At 52.8% G+C, this 17,611-nt stretch overlaps 1 protein-coding gene across 3 annotated transcripts in view; it reads left to right on the forward strand.

The window, feature by feature from the left end:
- SIDT1 (SID1 transmembrane family member 1) overlaps nucleotides 1-15,881 on the forward strand; it is a 78,305-nt gene extending 62,424 nt beyond the window's left edge. The window contains exons 15-25 of one of the 3 annotated variants that reach the window (XM_090057521.1): nucleotides 1,875-1,948; nucleotides 2,808-2,931; nucleotides 4,957-5,074; nucleotides 5,608-5,744; nucleotides 7,431-7,536; nucleotides 8,685-8,761; nucleotides 9,178-9,224; nucleotides 10,563-10,668; nucleotides 11,610-11,720; nucleotides 13,022-13,135; nucleotides 14,355-15,880. In XM_090057521.1, coding sequence (XP_089913647.1) covers nucleotides 1,875-1,948; nucleotides 2,808-2,931; nucleotides 4,957-5,074; nucleotides 5,608-5,744; nucleotides 7,431-7,536; nucleotides 8,685-8,761; nucleotides 9,178-9,224; nucleotides 10,563-10,668; nucleotides 11,610-11,720; nucleotides 13,022-13,135; nucleotides 14,355-14,417 — 1,077 coding nt within the window. In that variant the 3' untranslated portion in view covers nucleotides 14,418-15,880. Of the gene's footprint in view, nucleotides 1-1,874; nucleotides 1,949-2,807; nucleotides 2,932-4,956; nucleotides 5,075-5,607; nucleotides 5,745-7,430; nucleotides 7,537-8,684; nucleotides 8,762-9,177; nucleotides 9,225-10,562; nucleotides 10,669-11,609; nucleotides 11,721-13,021; nucleotides 13,136-14,354 lie in introns of those variants that run through there. The other 2 variants (XM_090057508.1, XM_090057515.1) reach the window with 2 other exon arrangements.
- The last annotated feature ends 1,730 nt before the right edge of the window (nucleotides 15,882-17,611 follow it).

Genomic DNA, 17,611 nt, shown 5'->3' on the forward strand with positions numbered 1-17,611 from the left:
CACTGCCCACGTCCTTCCAGGTCGAGAAGAACCCATCCACTACCACCCTCTGGGTGCGGCCCTCCAACCAGTTAGCGACCCATTTGACTGTGTGGGCATCGACACCACAGTCTCCCAGCTTTTTGATGAGGACAGGGTGAGAGACAGTGTCGAAAGCCTTCCGGAAGTCCAGAAAGACTACATCCACAGCAACCCCTGCGTCTAATGATTTGGTGACCTGATCGTAAAAGGCCACCAGGTTGGTCTGACAAGATCTGCCACTGATGAACCCATGTTGGTTGCCCCTGAGCATGCATTCCCCCGCAAGGCCCTCCTGGATGTGTGCCAGGATAATTTTTTCAAAGAGCTTACCCGGGATTGAGGTAAGACTAACTGGCCTGTAATTTCCCGGGTCCTCTTTTTTTCCCTTTTTGAAGATAGGGACCACATTGGCCCTCTTCCAGTCCTCCGGCACCTCACCAGAGCACCACAGGTGCTCATAGAGCCGCGCCAGGGGTCCCGCAATGACCTCGGCCAGTTCCTGTAGAACCCTAGGGTGAAGATCGTCCGGACCAGCGGACTTGAACACGTCCAGCCTCTCCAGAAGTACCCTAACTAACTCCTCGCTAACCCCTGGCCCAGGCGTGTCTCTCCCGGGGCCCGAGGGGGGCCCAGGAGGGAGGTGGCTGAACTGGTCCCTACTTAGGAAGACAGAGGCAAAGAAATCGTTAAATATGTTAGCTTTGTCTTCTGGCATGACGACTAAGTTGCCCATCGTGTCCTGCAGGGGCCCCACATTACCCGGGACCCTCTTTTTACCCCCTATGTATTTGAAGAAGGACTTCTTATTGTCCTTAATCTGGGAAGCTAGTCCTATCTCCATCTCTGCCTTGGCCTTCCTGACTGCCCCCCTACATCCTCGGGCGACTGTAACATAGTCCTTCTTGGTGATGACCCCATCCCTCCATTGGGTGTATGCCTCCCTTTTAGCAAGGAGACATTCCCGGATGCTCCTAGTGAGCCACGGGGGTTTATGTGCCCTCCTGCTCCCTTTGACCCTTGTTGGGATTACCTCCCTTTGGGCATATGTAGCTCCCTGCTTTCTTATGTCATGTCGGAGGCAGTTTGTAGATGTGCTTACCATTTTCTAAATTGCGTTAACTGATTTGCATCACACCGTTCGAATCCAATCTGAATTTGAATTAATTGTTAATAGATGATTTGATCATTGACAGTCAGTGAGGTTTTTTTGCATTTTTTCACTTCTGCAGTAGAGACAGCAGAGGGTGTTAGGCACTGCCCACCGCTCACAGTCAGTCATAAAACTGCCCTAACTTGCTACACCTGGTGGTGGGCATGAGCAACAGCAAGCCCTACATATCTGCCATATATACATGTTAATTAATACAGTTTATATTGACTAGTTTGGACTGCCATAGTCTGCATTAACTTTAATCCTTATTCAGTGAGGATAAGATAATTCAGACTGGAGCTAATTTTAATTCGGACTACAGGCGTCCACATATATGTAGTGACGGCTATAGCGCGGATTAATCCTAGAAAAACATGATGTCTTTAAATAGCCAGAGTGTTTAAGCAGTGTGGCCCCTTCCCTGCTACCTCAGATCACACATGTAGCTTCAAAATCGTTCAAAGGGCCAGAGACTGTTTTGACTATGCCAGGTCTTTGCCAGCACTAGGGATACATGGTCTGTAGGTGCAGTGAGACAGGCCATGGGCTGGGCTCTTCGGAAGGCAAAGTTAGTAGGGGGCAGGTTGTGGTATTTGTGTCTTGCCTGAAAGGACAAGGCTGCCTTGATCTGACTTGCTCTGCCTTCAGTGTTGTAAGGACAAGCTAATGCCAGCTCTCTGTCCAATCCTCCCCTTCTCTGCAGGTTGTGAATGTAACGGGCAATCAGGACATCTGTTACTACAACTTCCTGTGTGCCCACCCCTTGGGTGTCCTGAGGTGAGTGAACCCCAGCATGTACTTTCCCCTTCTGGGTGTGAGACTGTCTCTCAGCCACGCATGCTCAAAGGCTGTTGTCTTTCTCAGATACTGCTTCGCTGGGGAGGGGGCCTCCTTGGGAAAGCGTGTTTTATACTGGCCCAGCTTATGAAGATGGCATTCGTGACATCCTTAGGAGGGCAGGGCTGGGAGTAGGGTCTCCCCATCCCCTGTCTGAATGGCAGGGATGGTTTTCCACTGAGACAGTCAAGTCTCACACAAGGGAGGACAAACTGTGTGAGTGCCAGACTTTGAGTGGAGTATTTGCATGGGAGCCCCCAAAGGTCATCCCTATGGCTGCCCTGACAAACATCTACTCACCTGTGGGGGGGGCCACAGGGCTGCTCAGCCTTTACTCCAGACACCTGGAGGAGTAGCAGCTCTTCAGAGGGGTCCAGGTCAGCCTGGCTGGGTTAAAGAAGTCACTGTTCAGAAGGACAGCATGGAAGAACCTTGTTGGGGGTGTCTAGTAAGTCAGATCACTGGGCCAGGCCAGACCTGCTCTGCTGAGCAGCTAAGGCTGTGGGGCATGTGAAATCAGACACTTTGGATCCTCATTGCTGCTGTGCCAAACCTTCCCTCCAGCTTAAGACCACATGTGTTATTTGGGGTGCCATACCCTGGCCAGAGTTGTGCAGGAGGTCAGACTAGCAGGAGGATACTACTGGCCCTTCTGGCTTTAACATGCATGTCTGCTGCCTGCTTGAACCAGCCCAGGTTTGGGGTGATGTTGACTGGTCTGTTTCAACCTGCCTTGCTCCAACTCACCTTTGTGGCCTGTGCCCATTTACATCTTAGGGATATCCTTTCCTCCCCACAGTGCCTTCAACAATGTCCTCAGCAACATGGGCCATGTGCTGTTGGGCTTCCTCTTCCTGCTGATTGTGCTGCACAGAGACATTCTCCACTGCCGTACCACAGAAGCCAAGGAGGCCTGCACATTGGTAGGGATTGCGAGGCTTGGACAGGGGGAGAGGCTGAGTGGAGAGAGTTGAATGGGGGGCTCCCTGGTGCCTACGCTCTGCTGGGCATGACAGCTTTTCAGGATGCCATGAGGAGGAGGGTGGTGAGCAGGATTTGTTTGCTGGGATGCTGGAGGGGGAGGGGAGGCATTCTTCTGGCAAGGAGCTGGTGCTGGATCTGTCACGTGGCCATTGCCATGCATCAGCCAGAGCTGAACTTGGGTATTAGCAGCAGCACTAGCACAGAGTGAAGGAGAATCCTGCTCTGTGTGTCACAGGCCAGCAGGGCACTGAGTGTATCAATTTTCTCACAGGCCAACTGGGCTGTTTGATTCAGTTTTGGATTGAGGCATGAAAGTTGGGCATGAAGCAAAGGTGAATTTATTATAGCTTACACACACACAACAGTTAACAGAAAGATAAATGCGATAAGCAGATAATGCAGTATTAAAGAGCTAATAGTAAATAATAACAACAGATGGATCAATTCTGTTGCAGGCCAACTGGGCACTGCGAGGGTATTAGCCACTGGGCTGTTCAAAATGGCAGATAGACAGACATGGGTTGGCAACTTATCGATAGTCCCTCAATGCCAGGTACGTGTCAAGTGATTCCAGTGAAGTCAGGTGTCCCTTGATCAACGCTGTCAGAGGGTTACCGGGGAAGGTCCCTGGATCAGGATCCGATCCTCACTCACACCAGGAATCTGGGGTCCAGGCGTGGGACAGAAATGACCGTTCTGTTCCCTCCTTCCTGCTGGTTACCTGATGCACATGTTTTTTATACCTAGTCTTATGCTAGTCTGTTGGCCTCAGAGCCACTCATAGTGTTGCCCTATAGTTGTTACCCTATGGGATTGAAAGGTGTTAAAATTATCATAAAAGGTTACTACCCAGACTTGGGTTTATCCAATAAGCAAATTATGATTCAGCACCTTTAGGTTTGAAATTGACATTGCTCTGCCTAAGTTCCAACCCCTTTTAGGGTTCATTTGAATATGATTTCCTGGGATATATTTTCTTGGAATGTGTTGGTGTGGCAGGCACTTAGATCTAGTTTTATCATCAAGGATGAACCCTGAGCAAAAAACTGTTAGGTCTTCTCATCTTACAGCTACAGCTTTGCCTATGGGGCCCAGTCCGTTCCATGAACAGTTAATTTTATCATTTTGGTTAAACTTATGACAGACAAGTTATATTTGCAGTTTACAAACTTACAAGCCTTATATTAACTAATGTTACCCATTTAGGCAAAATACCAAATGCTTCCAAGAAGTATATATTTATTGCTTATTAATTCCTCTGGTTCTGGCCATTACATCTGTGTCCCTCGCAATGGATGAGGTGGTTCTGTGTGGTCCTCTGTGGATGACAAGTGTCTCCTCTACACCTTGGTGTGCCTTACTATGTGAAGCCTCCAGAGGGCCCTGTGGAGAGGAGCCCAAAGCTGTGGAGGGAGTCTTCTAATGGTAATCTATAAAGAGGAGGAAAGCAGCCCCTTGGGTCCCAAGGTGCCATAGCTGGCTCTGCCTTAGTGGCCTGAACAGGAGCTTATTCCAGTCCCAGTGCAAGGAGCCTCTGCCCTTCCCACTGTGACCTTATCAGCTATCACAAATCTGTACTGGCTCTGTTTAGTATGTGGATAGGAGATACTAGAGCAGGGGTTTTCAACCTTTTTGGGTCAGTGTACTCCCGTTGGCTGGTCGAGGAGGAAGCCCTGGTTACCTGGGGCACTTCTGCTCCTGCATGGAAGACTGCTGCTGTGCCTTGCTGGCATCCAGCTCCCACGTAGCCAGCTACATCTTGCCTGCCTCAATTCTGTGTGGCTGCAGTGACCTGTGCCATGTGTGGCGGTGAGAGTGGCCTCGCTACAGCAGCAGGGGAGGGGATGTGTGTGTGCGCACGCGCCTGTGCATGGGTGTGTTTGGGCAACCAGCTTGAGCCTGCTACGGGCCTGCCTGGGAGATCAGCAGTGCTGTCACACTGAGCATGTTCTGTTGTCTTTCAGGAGTATGGGATCCCCAAGCACTTCGGTCTGTTTTATGCCATGGGCATCGCCCTGATGATGGAGGGGGTTCTCAGTGCCTGCTACCATGTCTGCCCCAACTACTCCAACTTCCAGTTTGGTAAGCAGAGAACCCCAGGCTAGAGGAGGAGACAAAACCTACCCCACCCTTCTCTGCTCACGGGAAGGCAAGGTTTGCAGTATTCTGCCACTCTGGGAAGCAGGATTTTGTGTGCCTACAAGTCATGCCCCTCACCCTGACCTGCATTGTGTTGGGTGTTTAGTGTGTGAAGGACTGGAAGGGTTTACCCCAGTGTTTCTCAAGCAGGGCGCAGCACCGGCCTGGGGTGCCTTGAGATTCCTCTGAGGGTGCTTCAGGCTGCCACACAATGTGCAATGTTTGCACTCTTAGGGTCCACATTGTCCAGTATTGATGCTAGCTGTAGTTTCATGGTACCCTGGGAGGCTGTGGGCATCTTGCAGTGAAAGCCAAAAGATTGCTGCAGCACAGAGTGGCTCTGCCTGTTAGTGGGGGCCTTACCTCACAGTCCATCCCCGGATATAGGGATGACCCTGAACAGCACCCCCCCCAATCCTCTGGGCCAGAAGCCAGGAGAAGCCATCCTCAATTTCCCTTTCCTGCTCCTTTCACAGACACCTCCTTCATGTACATGATTGCAGGACTCTGTATGCTCAAGTTGTACCAGGCCCGGCACCCAGACATCAACGCCAGTGCCTACTCAGCCTACGCTTCCTTTGCGGTGGTCATCTGCCTGGCTGTCCTTGGAGTGGTACGCTGCTTCCTGTTCCACGCCACCTCCCTGCACTGGGGCCCAGTCTCATTTTAAAGGAGAGGGGCTTCTTGCCTTGACAGGATATGCTGCAGGGCAGGAGTAAAGAGCATTATGTGTGGAATCCTGGGGTGAGATATTAGGGTGCGGGGGAAGGGGAACTCTTCTCTTTACTAGTATTTTATTTATTCCTGACCCAACGTCATAGATTTCATTGCAATCTCTGGTCCTCTGAATAATTACTGCTTGGAAGCAGACACTGAATTTGATCAGGTACCTGCTGGGTGCAGATCATAGGACACATGGTACCATGCAGAGGCGTCCTTTGCAGTACAGGCTGAGTGCTTATGCCTGGCCCTGGCATACCCTGTGCATGTCTCTGACCCTTCCCTCACAACTAGCCATAGCCCCCAGAAGCCTACAAATGCCAGAAACCCATTTGGTGAGGCAGTCCATGGAGCTGTTGCATCTCTTAGGCCCCACTAGCTACCAAATATTCTGGGAACAAGTTGTGTTTAGTAACAGGGCCAGGAGGGCCTTGTGTGGAGCTACCTGGAGAAAGCCCCTTCCCCACCCCACCAGTGAATCCAGGTCACTGTTCACTGGGGATCCCAGGCTCCCAGCTATGGCAGCATGTTATTGAATACCAGCAAAACCAAAATTGACTGTGACCCCAGTTCAATACTGCCCCTGAAGAGCAGTTGCACTGTTAACCGCATTTTGCCTGGATTGTGCAATGTGCAACACAGCCCACAGTTTCACACTAAGAGATGGGAGCATAGGTACAGTAACTGGCAGTGGAATTACCAGAGCAGCAGGGGACCTCTGGGCAATTCTTGTTTTTATTGCTGCAGTAATTCTGGACTTTTTGGGGGCTTGGATGTACTATAATTGCGCTTTACTGTGGAAACCCAGAGCACTGCATGGGAAGATGCTTTGAGGTAGGGCACAATACAAAGAATATACCCTTTTTCCTGTACCCACACATGCATATAGAGCTGGCTGCTGTGTGCTTTCAGCCCCAGTGATGTGACTAAGTAGAAAAAGCTTCTGGAAGGACAAGAACCCCAGGGGGAAGCATGTGGTCAGAACCCTGCTACTGCTAAGGCATGTTCAAATCTGAAACACTGATGGTGGATTAATGCAGCTCTGGCATGTCGCTTCCAACCTTTAATTAAAGGAGACTGAACAGGCAATGCAGAGCATCCTAGGTCTCCTGATGCAGGGGGAAATTTTGACTGGGTGGCTGTGTGGGAAGAGTAAATGGTGGAATCTGGCAGCACACGGGGTGTCCACACCTGACAATTATTCACCTTCTTGCGGCATATATGGTAGCTTCCACTCAATGGGAGCTTTCCCCCTGCTCCCTTCTTTGGGCTCTGGCAGTATTGAGTGCTTTTATCTCAAAAGAGTGTCCCAGGTTTCTGAGGTGCAGCTCTGGTGGGACTCAGGTGCTCAGTGCCCTGCAAAATCCAACCTTTTTGTGGAGGTGCCATATCACAGACAGCAGAGCCTCTTTGAGCCCCCCTGGTGTGACCTCTTTGGCTGTGGTTGTTGGCAGGCTCCTCCTTACTCTTTGGCCAACCTGGCCTGTTCTGCAGGGCCAGGTGGAGGATGGGGCCGGGTTACCAGTGGTGGGACCAGGAACCCACTGTTTTCTCTTCCTCCTTCATTTTCTCCTTTCAGGTGTTTGGCAAAAACATGTGGTTCTGGGCCATCTTCTCAGTCATCCATGTCTTGGCCTCACTAGCCCTCAGCACCCAGATCTACTACATGGGCCGTTTCAAGATTGGTGAGCACAGAAACTGGGGAGGGAAGGGGCTCTTTGCCACGAGTGCCCCTGCCTGGACTAAGTCAAGGGGATGGGCAACAGCCCTGTCTTTCTGCCTGTGTCTGTGTTCAAGCGGGAAGTCTGTTGTCAGTGCCCCTGCAGTGTGGTCTTCCTGTTCTGCCAAGTGCATGCACCTTGGTCTCCCAGCTCCCTGTGAGCTTGCAGAATGACCTGTCCTGAGCACTGGAAATGCTGGGCTCCTGAGGATGCAGCCCCAGAGATGCTGTCTCCCCAGGGTATGATTCTTGTGCTAGGTCTGGGAGGGCAGCTTAGCCAGGCAGTGCTTACATGGGCTCCAGGAGCCATCTGCCCTCCAGGCTGGAAGTGCCAGTCCCCAAAGGCTGTTGTCCTCCACTCACAAACCTTTCTTCTTTGTCTTCTGCTTCCAATGGCCTCAGATGTCTCTGACACAGGTAACCAGCAGTCCCTTCCCTCCCTGTCTGGACTGAGCAAGCAGTGTTGCAGTGGCCAGAAGCTCTAGCCCTGTGGCTTCTCTAGTAGTGAAAGTGCTGGTGTAGCATGTTGCTCAGGAAGCATGCCAAGCAGGCTGCCTTAGCAGGCAGGGGCTCTGTGCCACTCCCACCCCTGCCTCTGAAGGGCTGGCCAGTGTGTGTGCAGATGTTTCTATTAGAGGCTGTGCTGGCTCCTGGTGCTGGTGCTGAGGGAGGAGCTGCCCTGCAGTAGGAGCTGCTTCCACCCTCTCTGAAATCTTCCAGCCGTTTTCTTTTGAGGTGGAGATGAATTTCCTTTTGGTATTGATTGAATTTGGTATTGATTTTGCCAGGCACCAGCTGCCTCCTGCAGGGTGTGCTGGGGGTAGTGCCAGCACAGCAGTATTGCGGGGGGAGGAGGGAGAGGAGCAGTGCCTACCTGCTGTGGCATAGCCAGGGACCAGGCAGCTGGCAGCTCTCCAAATGCCAGGGTCCCCTTGGGCCCTTGCTGCCTCCCACCCTGTGCATCCCTGAGTTGAGTGGTTGATTTCCAAACAACCCTGCTGGGGGTAGGTGCCCCAGTCCATGTGTGCTTCCAGTTGGGTCCCCCAGCTTACCAGCTCCTTCTGGTTTACTGTTCTGGAGACATTGGCTTTCCATTCCTCTTTTTTCTGGCAGATTTTGGGATTTTCCGCCGTGCCGCAATGGTACTCTACACGGACTGTATCCAGCAGTGCAGCCGGCCAATGTACATGGTAGGCACTCCCCCACACTGCCACCCTGGCAGTCACCCATTTGGAAGCTAGGACATGGGCAAAGCTACTCAGAGCTCCCACAGGGAGGGCTGGGGACTTCTCAGAGGAGCGGTTAGAGAAAGGATTGGATTAATAAGGAAAAAATGTCCAAAAATCCAACCATCCTCCACAAACTCATCTTGTTCAATTCCCCTGCCCTCACCCCAGTTCTTTCTTGGCCTGCAATTAAGTATGTGACACTCCTGACCAAGCTGGTGGAGTCCTTTCTGAGGGTGTTCGCATAAGGAGGTCAGCATTACTTGGAACAGACACCCTCACAGCCTTCCCCATGGAGTCATGTTTGTGTCTCAAGCAGCAGGTGCTGGTATTTCTGCAGCCCAAGGGGAAGCATGATAATGACTCTGCTTTCTCCCCAGGACAGAATGGTGCTGCTTGTTGCTGGCAATCTAGTTAACTGGTCTTTGTAAGTAGTGTGTTTGTGGGTGCATGTATGTGGGGGTGGGGTATGTCTGCAGGGATTCTTGAGGGCAGCCTGATAAGGTGATGTTCAGTAGCATCTGTGTTGGAGTCTTTTGGCAGCTTCTCTTGCATTTCAGTAGCACGCCTCAAAGGAAAGATGTGTTCCTGGCTTCAAAGAGCTGAAACCAGGTTCAGTGACCTTGTGGGATTTGCTGAGCTCAAGCAAGTGAGGCCTGCTCAGCTTGTGGTTGGGAACCCCAATGAAGCTAACGGTGCTGTAGTCAGTAGTGCTGGTGATTCAGGAGGTGGCCCTGTCTTCCCCTCTGAGCCAGGGCAGAACTACTGTCCTAGCCCTGGGCCAGGCCATATAGTTGGAGGGACCAGCTCTTGGATGAGCGATAAAGCCAAGGTCCTGAGCACTTGTGAATGTTCTCAGTAATATTCCTGGGAATAGGTCTGTTGCTAAAAATGTCCTTCCTAGCCAAGATCCCATTTGGGGGACTCCAGATTGGCTTGTTTGGATTCCCTCCTGGATATTTAGCATTGGCAGAGCTGGAGTCCCCTGCACGAAGGACAAGGCCATCTTGCAGCAGCTCTGTGCTCCTTCTGCACCTTGGGGAGCTGGGATCTGTGGTCACTGATGTGAGGTTGCCTCAGTGCTCAGCAGTTGCACAGTCCATCAGGAAATAAAACAGAATTCTGATCTCTGCTGATTAATGAAAGTGGAGATGCTGATGGTGACAGTGAGTTCTCCTGGTTGGAGTTTAAGCCTAGCCAGTGCCCCGTTTTTCTTTCATGCCTCTGATCAATTTCAAATGGCATTTCAGCCATGTTCTTCATGTTCCCTGATCTTTGCATGGGGCTTCCAGACAACAACAGAATGGAGGTCAAAAGGATTGGAAAGTGCAGGCCATGCCTGGGATGCAGGGAGGGTGGAGAGTCGGAGACTGCTTTTAAATCCTTTATTTAAAGTTGCCTGAAGACTTTGAGCAGATGGGAGAGCAGATCAGAAGAGCCACATCCGCTGTCCAACAGTCTCACAGTACATGCCAGGGAATGAGGAGCAGCAGGGGAGCCCTATTCCCCTGGAAATTAGAGCAGAGGTGTGAGAGCCAGGTTTCCTGGCTTTGTACTGTGTCTGAGTTGCTTCCCCACTCTGTGACTTGGTGTGGCCCTCTGTATTACAGGGCTGAGCCATTTTCCCCTGCCTGCTTGGAGCTGTGGGAGACCAAAGGATGCCAGGGAGGGGCTCTATAGTTTGATGGGGGCAAGGTGTGGCTGACCTCTTCTGACACCTCTGTGTGAGGTTATTCTCAGTCTGTCCCTCGCTCTCTTCCCTCAGTGCCATCTTTGGGCTGGTGTACCGGCCAAGGGACTTTGCCTCCTACTTGCTGGGGATCTTCATCTGTAACCTGCTGCTGTACCTGGCTTTCTATATCATCATGAAGGTAATGGTGCTGGTTGTGGACTTTTGGACCCTGGCCCTGCTGGATGTTTGCCTGCCAGGGAGGGATGGCAGGCAGGCATTCGACACAGTAATTCCATGTCCATGCAAATCCTGGGCTAAGGCAAAGGGGTACCGTCCACCTTTTCTCTCCCCCCATCCCAAATTCTGCTTGGTGCCTCACAAAAAGCCCATTAATTCAAGCTTTGGGCAGCGAGAAAGGCTTTCAACTTCAGCACACAGTTTAGTGAGGCATTGCTGTTCACCTGACAGTTGACAGTGTTTGCCCCCTACCTGCCTGTGTGATGATAAAGTGATCTCCCGCTGTGCTGCAGAGGTATAGGGCAGAGGGGCCAAGTAGTGAGTGTCTGATGGAGCAGCCCAGGAGCCCATCACAGAACATGACCACATTGCTGGCTCCTTCAGGATCAGATGGGAGAGTAACATACTGGTCCACATTAAGCCATCATGGCACCATGGCTCTCTGGAACTCCAAAGCACCCATCCTGTGGCATCCAGTACCCATGCTGGGAGCAGATTTGGGGTGATTGCCAATCTGGGTAGGCATGAGGGGCTGGGTTGCTGCTAGCACCGTGGCCCTTGTGATCTCCTGTTGGTGCTGAGGAGCAGGTAGGGAAAAGCCCAGTCTGGCCATGCATCTTGAATAGAACTTATCAAAATCCTAGGCTGGCAGCAAATAAAAGGCATGCCAGGGCCCTGCAAGCCCTGGCAGCCCCAAAGGGATGTCCTGGCTCCTTGTGGAGAACAGATACCGTGCGCATGACCCATCCATGTGCCTCTGTTCTCAAGTGTACACAGGTTGGGACTGTCACTCTACATTGTGCCCTCTGTTGAGAACATGTGCCTGGTCTGACCTTGAGGACATGCCTTGTGACTGTGTCTTGCTGGCCTGTTCTGAGACCCTGTCCCTCTTGACCTTTTCAGCTTCGTAGCTCGGAGAAGCTTCTGCCCATCCCACTGTTCTGCATCGTGGCCACTGCCATAGTGTGGGGAGCTGCCCTTTACTTCTTCTTCCAGAATCTCAGCAGCTGGGAGGTAAAGGCCACCCCTTTGTTCAGCCCTGCCCATTTGTCCATCTCTCTCTCTCCTGGTTCCTCCATCTCCTTGTGCCCTGCCTCCTTCCCCAATTCCTTTTAATATCTCACAAGAAATTATTTTAGGAAAATGAGTCCTAAGCCACTGAAAAAACAAAGAATGGTAACCTCCTTCAGCTCATGCAGAAGACAAACACTGTCATGGAGACAGGCCCTAAATAGCCAGTGCTGGCACAGCTGTAGCTGAGGGGATTATTTTCCATGCTGCTGACTGGCACATTCATTTGTGCCCTACTGGGAAAGGAGAGGGCAACACGGTGTTGATTCTGAAGGGGCTTCGGCTGGATGTTGGTAAAAAGACAAAATGTCACTACACCTGGGTAGGACCTCGAGGAAGCTCTCAGGACCCGAAGAATTCCTCCAGAGGGCTATTTCTGTGGAGGGCAAATGCCTCTGCTTGTGTCTTTTGGTGGGTAGTGCTTAAGGGTCTTTGTCTTTCCAGTCCACATCTGTACCTCCAGAGTTTCCTGATGTTTGAGTGCTCTCTGTCCAGTTCTTGTGCTCCCTAGTGCACAGAGCACTTGGTTCAGGGCCAGGAGAGAGCAGCAGAGAGCAGTGTTAGCTAAGTATTTGCCCACTTGCTAGCCCAGTTTTGCATCCCATTTCCCTCTGGATTTGGGGCAGTTCAGAGGTGCGTCACTGGTTCAGCAGGAATGGTTATCAGCCTCACTAGGCTGGGCCCAGGAGATGGCAGTTGCAGGCCAGTAGCAGAGCAGGTCCTGAAAGCTGAGGCTGCACAAGTTCAGGCTGGAGCAAGGGTGCACATTTCAACTGGGGCAGGTAACTGAATATCAGAACATGTTACCTGGGGAGGGGGTGACCCTCCTTGTCCTGACACCTCTACCATGTATCAAGACCACGTGCCCTGCTGAAGGAGATGGTTTTGCTCATCCCAAAGTGATTTGTGGGCGAGGCTCTCGGGCCCATGTTGTGCAGCCCGGCTAACTGGCACCACATCTCCTGGCTCTACAGTTCACAAGGCCAGGCTTGGACTTCCACGTCCAGACCCCCAATCCACTTTCCTGCCACCCTGTCTCTTTGTGCCTCCTCCTAGCTCTCTGCCTCTCATGTTCTCTGCCCCTCCCTCTCCCCATACACACAGACTCTTCTGCCCAGAACGGGTGGACAAGGTGGGGGGCAGAGGCGTTCTCATGTGATGCGTGCACTCAGCCAAAGGGCCCTGTCTACTCTGAGACTGAGTACTTGTGCCTGGCCACCCTCAGCTTTCTGCTCTCTCCCCAGGAGACCCCTGCAGAGTCCCGAGAGAAGAACCGGCCCTGTGCGCTGCTGGGCTTTTTTGACGACCATGACATCTGGCACTTTCTCTCGGCTGCTGCCTTGTTCTTCTCTTTCTTGGTGAGCCTTGCTACACCGCATGCTGCCCATTCATCTCTGCTGTCCTGCCCTTTCCCCCCTTGGTTACTCCTCCTACCTCTCATCTTTCCTTTCTCCTCTCCCTAGTTCCCTGCTTTCTTCACCTTGCTAGTATGATCTGGTGGCCCCTAGTGCCTGCTCTCTGCCTCCGCACCCACAGCCTGCTCGCAGGCAGCTCCCACCCCACTCAGGGCTCCTCATCCCAAGTGCCCTGCTCTTAGGGCAGCACTCTTCAGCAAAGCCCTCACACCCTTACCTATTCTGCCTGGGCTTAGGTCTGTCTGTACAGCTGCTTTTTCTAGGGTCAGGGTCCCCACCCAGCCTGCAGCCCAGGCAGCCCTCCTGGGGAGTGAGAGTCCCTCAGACAGCCCTACCTGACCCTGTTGTGTCACACCTGTCTGAGGGGATCCCTGGTCACTGGTCCAGGTGGGACACTTCGGGACACCCGATGAGGTCTCCAGTGCTGAGCCATCCCTGCTTCTGGGCTTTCCTAATTTACGTGGTTTCACCTTCTACTCTCAGCCCCCTAGATGGAGCCTAGGTCCCAGTTTGACTTGCCAGTTCAAGGCCTAAGTCTGGCCTGAGCCCTGGGTTTGGAACATACACAGTCATTGGGTGGGAGGCAATGGGGAGGTGAGCAAAGCCCTCCTCTGCTGCTTTCTCTTTCCCTAGCCCTGCACATGGGCTCTCTCAAAAAGGTGTGGGAGTGTCAGGAGGAGTCAGGGGTTTTGGTTCCTGCCCTGCCTCAGCAGAACTCAGCTTTATCGTCCTTTTCCTCATCTGTCGTGTTACACTCCCTGTGTCTTCAATGGGAGGGGCACCAGAGTTGCCATCAGCTCTGGGCAGAGAAGCCCTCTGGTCAGACAGCCAGGGCAGTGGCACAGCCAGCTCCCCTCCTGCTGCTCCCTGGAACCAGCTAGACCATGCTGAAGCCACAGCACTGCAGGCGGTAGGAAGTGCCTGGGGGTGGCTGACATCCCTGCTGCCTGAGCTATGCTTCTGTTGCTGTAGCTTGCTAGAGAAAAGGAGGTAGGGGGGCTCCTGGTTCAGCTCAAACTGCTGCACAGACGTGGTCCCTGTGCTGCCCATCCATCTCTGCTCTCCTGCCTTCTCTCTGGTTTGTGGAGGGAGCACTGTGAGACACACCACCGGCTGTGTGTGGTGATGCTCACCCAGGAGCCATGTGTTCATTTCCTTCCAGGTCCTGCTCACCCTGGATGATGACCTGGACACTGTGCGCAGAGACCAGATCCCTGTGTTTTGAGCAAGGCCGGGTCAGGTGCTTCCAGAGCCACTGGGGGAAGGGCCAGAGCCAGTGCCATCTGCAGGGAAGGAGCCTGCCAGTACCCATGGTGCACCAACCCTCACCAGGAGGAGCAGGGGAGCTACTCCCACACTGGCTAAAGGAACAAGGAGGCCGAGACCTGCAGGGAAGATTGAGCAGCACTTGCTCCTCCCATGCGCATGCATGGGCCAAGCCAGCGAGCATCCTCACAGCAAGGCAGAGGAGTCATCATCCTCTGACAGCTGCTGGGATGCACCAGGGGGGTGAAACAACCATGGCCATGCTGATTGGAGGGAGTGATTTCTTTCAGGGGTGACAGAAGTTGAGTTTACTGCCTTCTACGGCCCCATGTGGCCTCCTGGAGCTGCCGGGGGAGTGGGGCCTCATCACCTGGATATAGCTCCAGGGGCATGGTGGGAAACATCTATCTCCCACCAGCTCCGACTCCTCTGCCTGCTCTGGGTTGGACCTCTGCTTCCATCTTTATCTTCTTGCCCTCATGGGTGGTGGGCAGGGGCAGTGTCAAGCCCTCTTGTTCATGGTCATTCCCTGCACACTGTAGTGGCATTGCTGTCCTCAGCATCACTCCCTCTGCCTCTCTGCTTGTGCCCTGCCCTCCATGGACCCCAGGGAGCTGTTGCTGAGGCAGCAGGAAGCAGACCAGTTCCCGGCTTCTGGCTGAGGAGGGCTGTTACACAGCTGGTAGAGCTCTAGGACAGTGAGAGGAGCCACATGTGATGGACTGCTCTGCCCAGGAGGCAGTAGCTGTCGGAGATGGTCCCTGTACAGGGTGGACTCCCCAAGAGCCGCAGCCCCAGGAATACTCTGCAAGACACAGATGTGCTGGCTTCTTTCCTGGTCCTCCTGGCCCCCTTCCCTCCTGCATATGAAATGGCAACTTCTCTTGCAGCTCCAGTGACCTGATCAGTAGCTCTTTGTTATCACAGCCCTGTGCAAGACCCAGAGTGCTCAGCCCTCCAGAGGTGGGTGTTCTAAAGGGCTCTGTGGAATTACAGGTATGGTCTTATGAGACCAAGAGCCACCCCCTGACTGAGCGTGGGTGTCAGCTCCAAAGGAAGAGGGCCAGGTCTGGAGGTGTCAGAAGCTGCACATGAGCCTTGGTCATTGAGCACTTCCAAGTGTCCAGCTCTGGGCTGGAGGCTGGCAGGGCAGGTCCCCAACATGGAGGTAGTGTAGGAGTGGGGAGCATCAATTTGTAAAACTCTGGACCAAACTCTTTCCCCCTCAGCCCTCCCAAAATACAGATTTTAGACTTTTTTTTAAAACAGCTGCTGCACCCTTCCTGTTGCCAGAACTGCTGCATTATTTAAAAGCAAAAAAAAGTTGTAAAGTGTTGCAGGCCTTGTGTTTGAAATGTGACCTGCTTTGCTCATTTTGAATTAAACAACAGAAGAAATGATTACACTTGGCCTGCTGTCTAGCTTGGCAAGAAGTCCCTTCCTAGGCATGTTTGGATTGTCCATTTTGCTCACTTCTCTGTGCATGCATGGTACTGTAATGCAAAGCTCTGACTCCTCTCACATTTTACCTGGACAAAGGGTTTAAGATGGGTTGCTAACATACAGCCTGCAGAGCCACAGGGCTTTGTCTATACCTATGCCCACGCTGGGGCTGAGCAGCAAGGAGCTGCACCAGGGCCAAGAAATCATAGAGAAGTCAGACTGGAAGGAACCACTGTAGATCGTCTAGTTCAATCCCCTGCCTGAGGCAGGATCACCCATGAAGCTGTGCCCATACCCACGAAGGCTGTGTGCCCCCGGAGGCTAGGGGGGCACAGCGACTGCCTGCAGGTGGCTGTCAGCAGTGGGGGCATGGCAGCAGGGAGCTCCTGCAGGCAGGCTTAGCGGTGCTGGCAGTGGGTGTGGGCTGAGTGAGGAGCTCCTGCAGGCAGCCGTGGTGGTGTCACCAGGAAGTGGTGGTGTTAGTGGGGGGAGGGGGGCTGGCTGGCAAGGGCTGACTGGTGGTCAGTGACCACCCACAGGCAGTGCCAGCAGTGTCGGGCCGGTGGTGGAGGGGGCGTTGCAAGTGGCAACTGTCCACAGGCGCTGCTGGCAGCATCGGTAGCGTTTTTTGCAAGGGGAGCACCACCAAGCTCGGGGGGTGCATGTGCACCTGCGTGCACCCCCTGTGCATCGCTAATGTCCATGCCACTTCTTGCTGCCCTGTGCCTTGCACCCCTCTGTCCCTCCCACCTCTCCAAGGCTGTGGCATGGGTGCAGCTTCCAGCCAGATGGGAGCCAAGGAGCTAGAAGCTGTGCCCACTGCTGCTGCTTTTCTCTGCCCTCCCCACCCCCCTCACCACCTAAGCCTGCATCCTGGGTCTAGCTGGCAGCTGGAAGGGACCCGTACTGGGGCTGGGCTGTGGGGAGGGGCAGGGGTATGGCAAAGTGGCAGAAGCATGGAAGCACTTCCCAGCTTCCTGGCTTTGGCGTATCTCCTTTCTGGCTAGAAGTTGTGCTCACACTGCAGCTGGGGAATGGGTGCCTGGGGTAAATGACAGTTGCATAGCGCAGCTCCCAGCTGCATGGCGCTGGCTAGGGCATAGGGAAAGCCAATCTTCCACTGCTGATGCACCACAAGTCAGGGTGTTTTGGCCTGTGGCTTGAAAAGATTGCTGGCCCATGGTCTAAGATGAATCTCTTTTTGAAGCAGTAGTCGTCTTCCAGGTAGGTTTCAGATTGCTTGTTTTGGGCTTCATGGTCTCTGGGTCCAATTTGTTATAATTACAAACCAGATGAGGGTCTGCCTCACCAGTCACGTGGGTTCTTCCTGCCTTGCACATCAGTAAGAAAAGTTCTGCAGTCCCAAGGGTGTCCTTGCCCATTACTGTGCAGCTGCACTGGCACTGTTACTAACCAAGAGTAACATTTGGCTTTGCTCAGAGAGCTTTAGGAACAGGTCTGCTGGCAATAGATAAGCCAAGGTAGATTTTTGTTTGGCTATGTTGCTCCTGCAAAGCAAACTGGAATGAGGTGCAGGAATGATTTGTTACTTGAGCCACAGAGCTGATGTTGGGACATCTGGAAGTGCAAATTTGCTAAGTGAGGTTCCCTTTCAGATGGTCTCTTCAACATAATCAAGTTTAAGGATACAGACAGTCTTTGACTTACAACATTTTGACTTGCAACATTTAGCACTTCTAACTTAAACTG

Source organism: Crocodylus siamensis, chromosome 1, assembly GCF_052110815.1.
Source record: "Crocodylus siamensis isolate JL-2025a chromosome 1, ASM5211081v1, whole genome shotgun sequence".
Taxonomy (NCBI): Eukaryota; Metazoa; Chordata; order Crocodylia; family Crocodylidae; genus Crocodylus; species Crocodylus siamensis.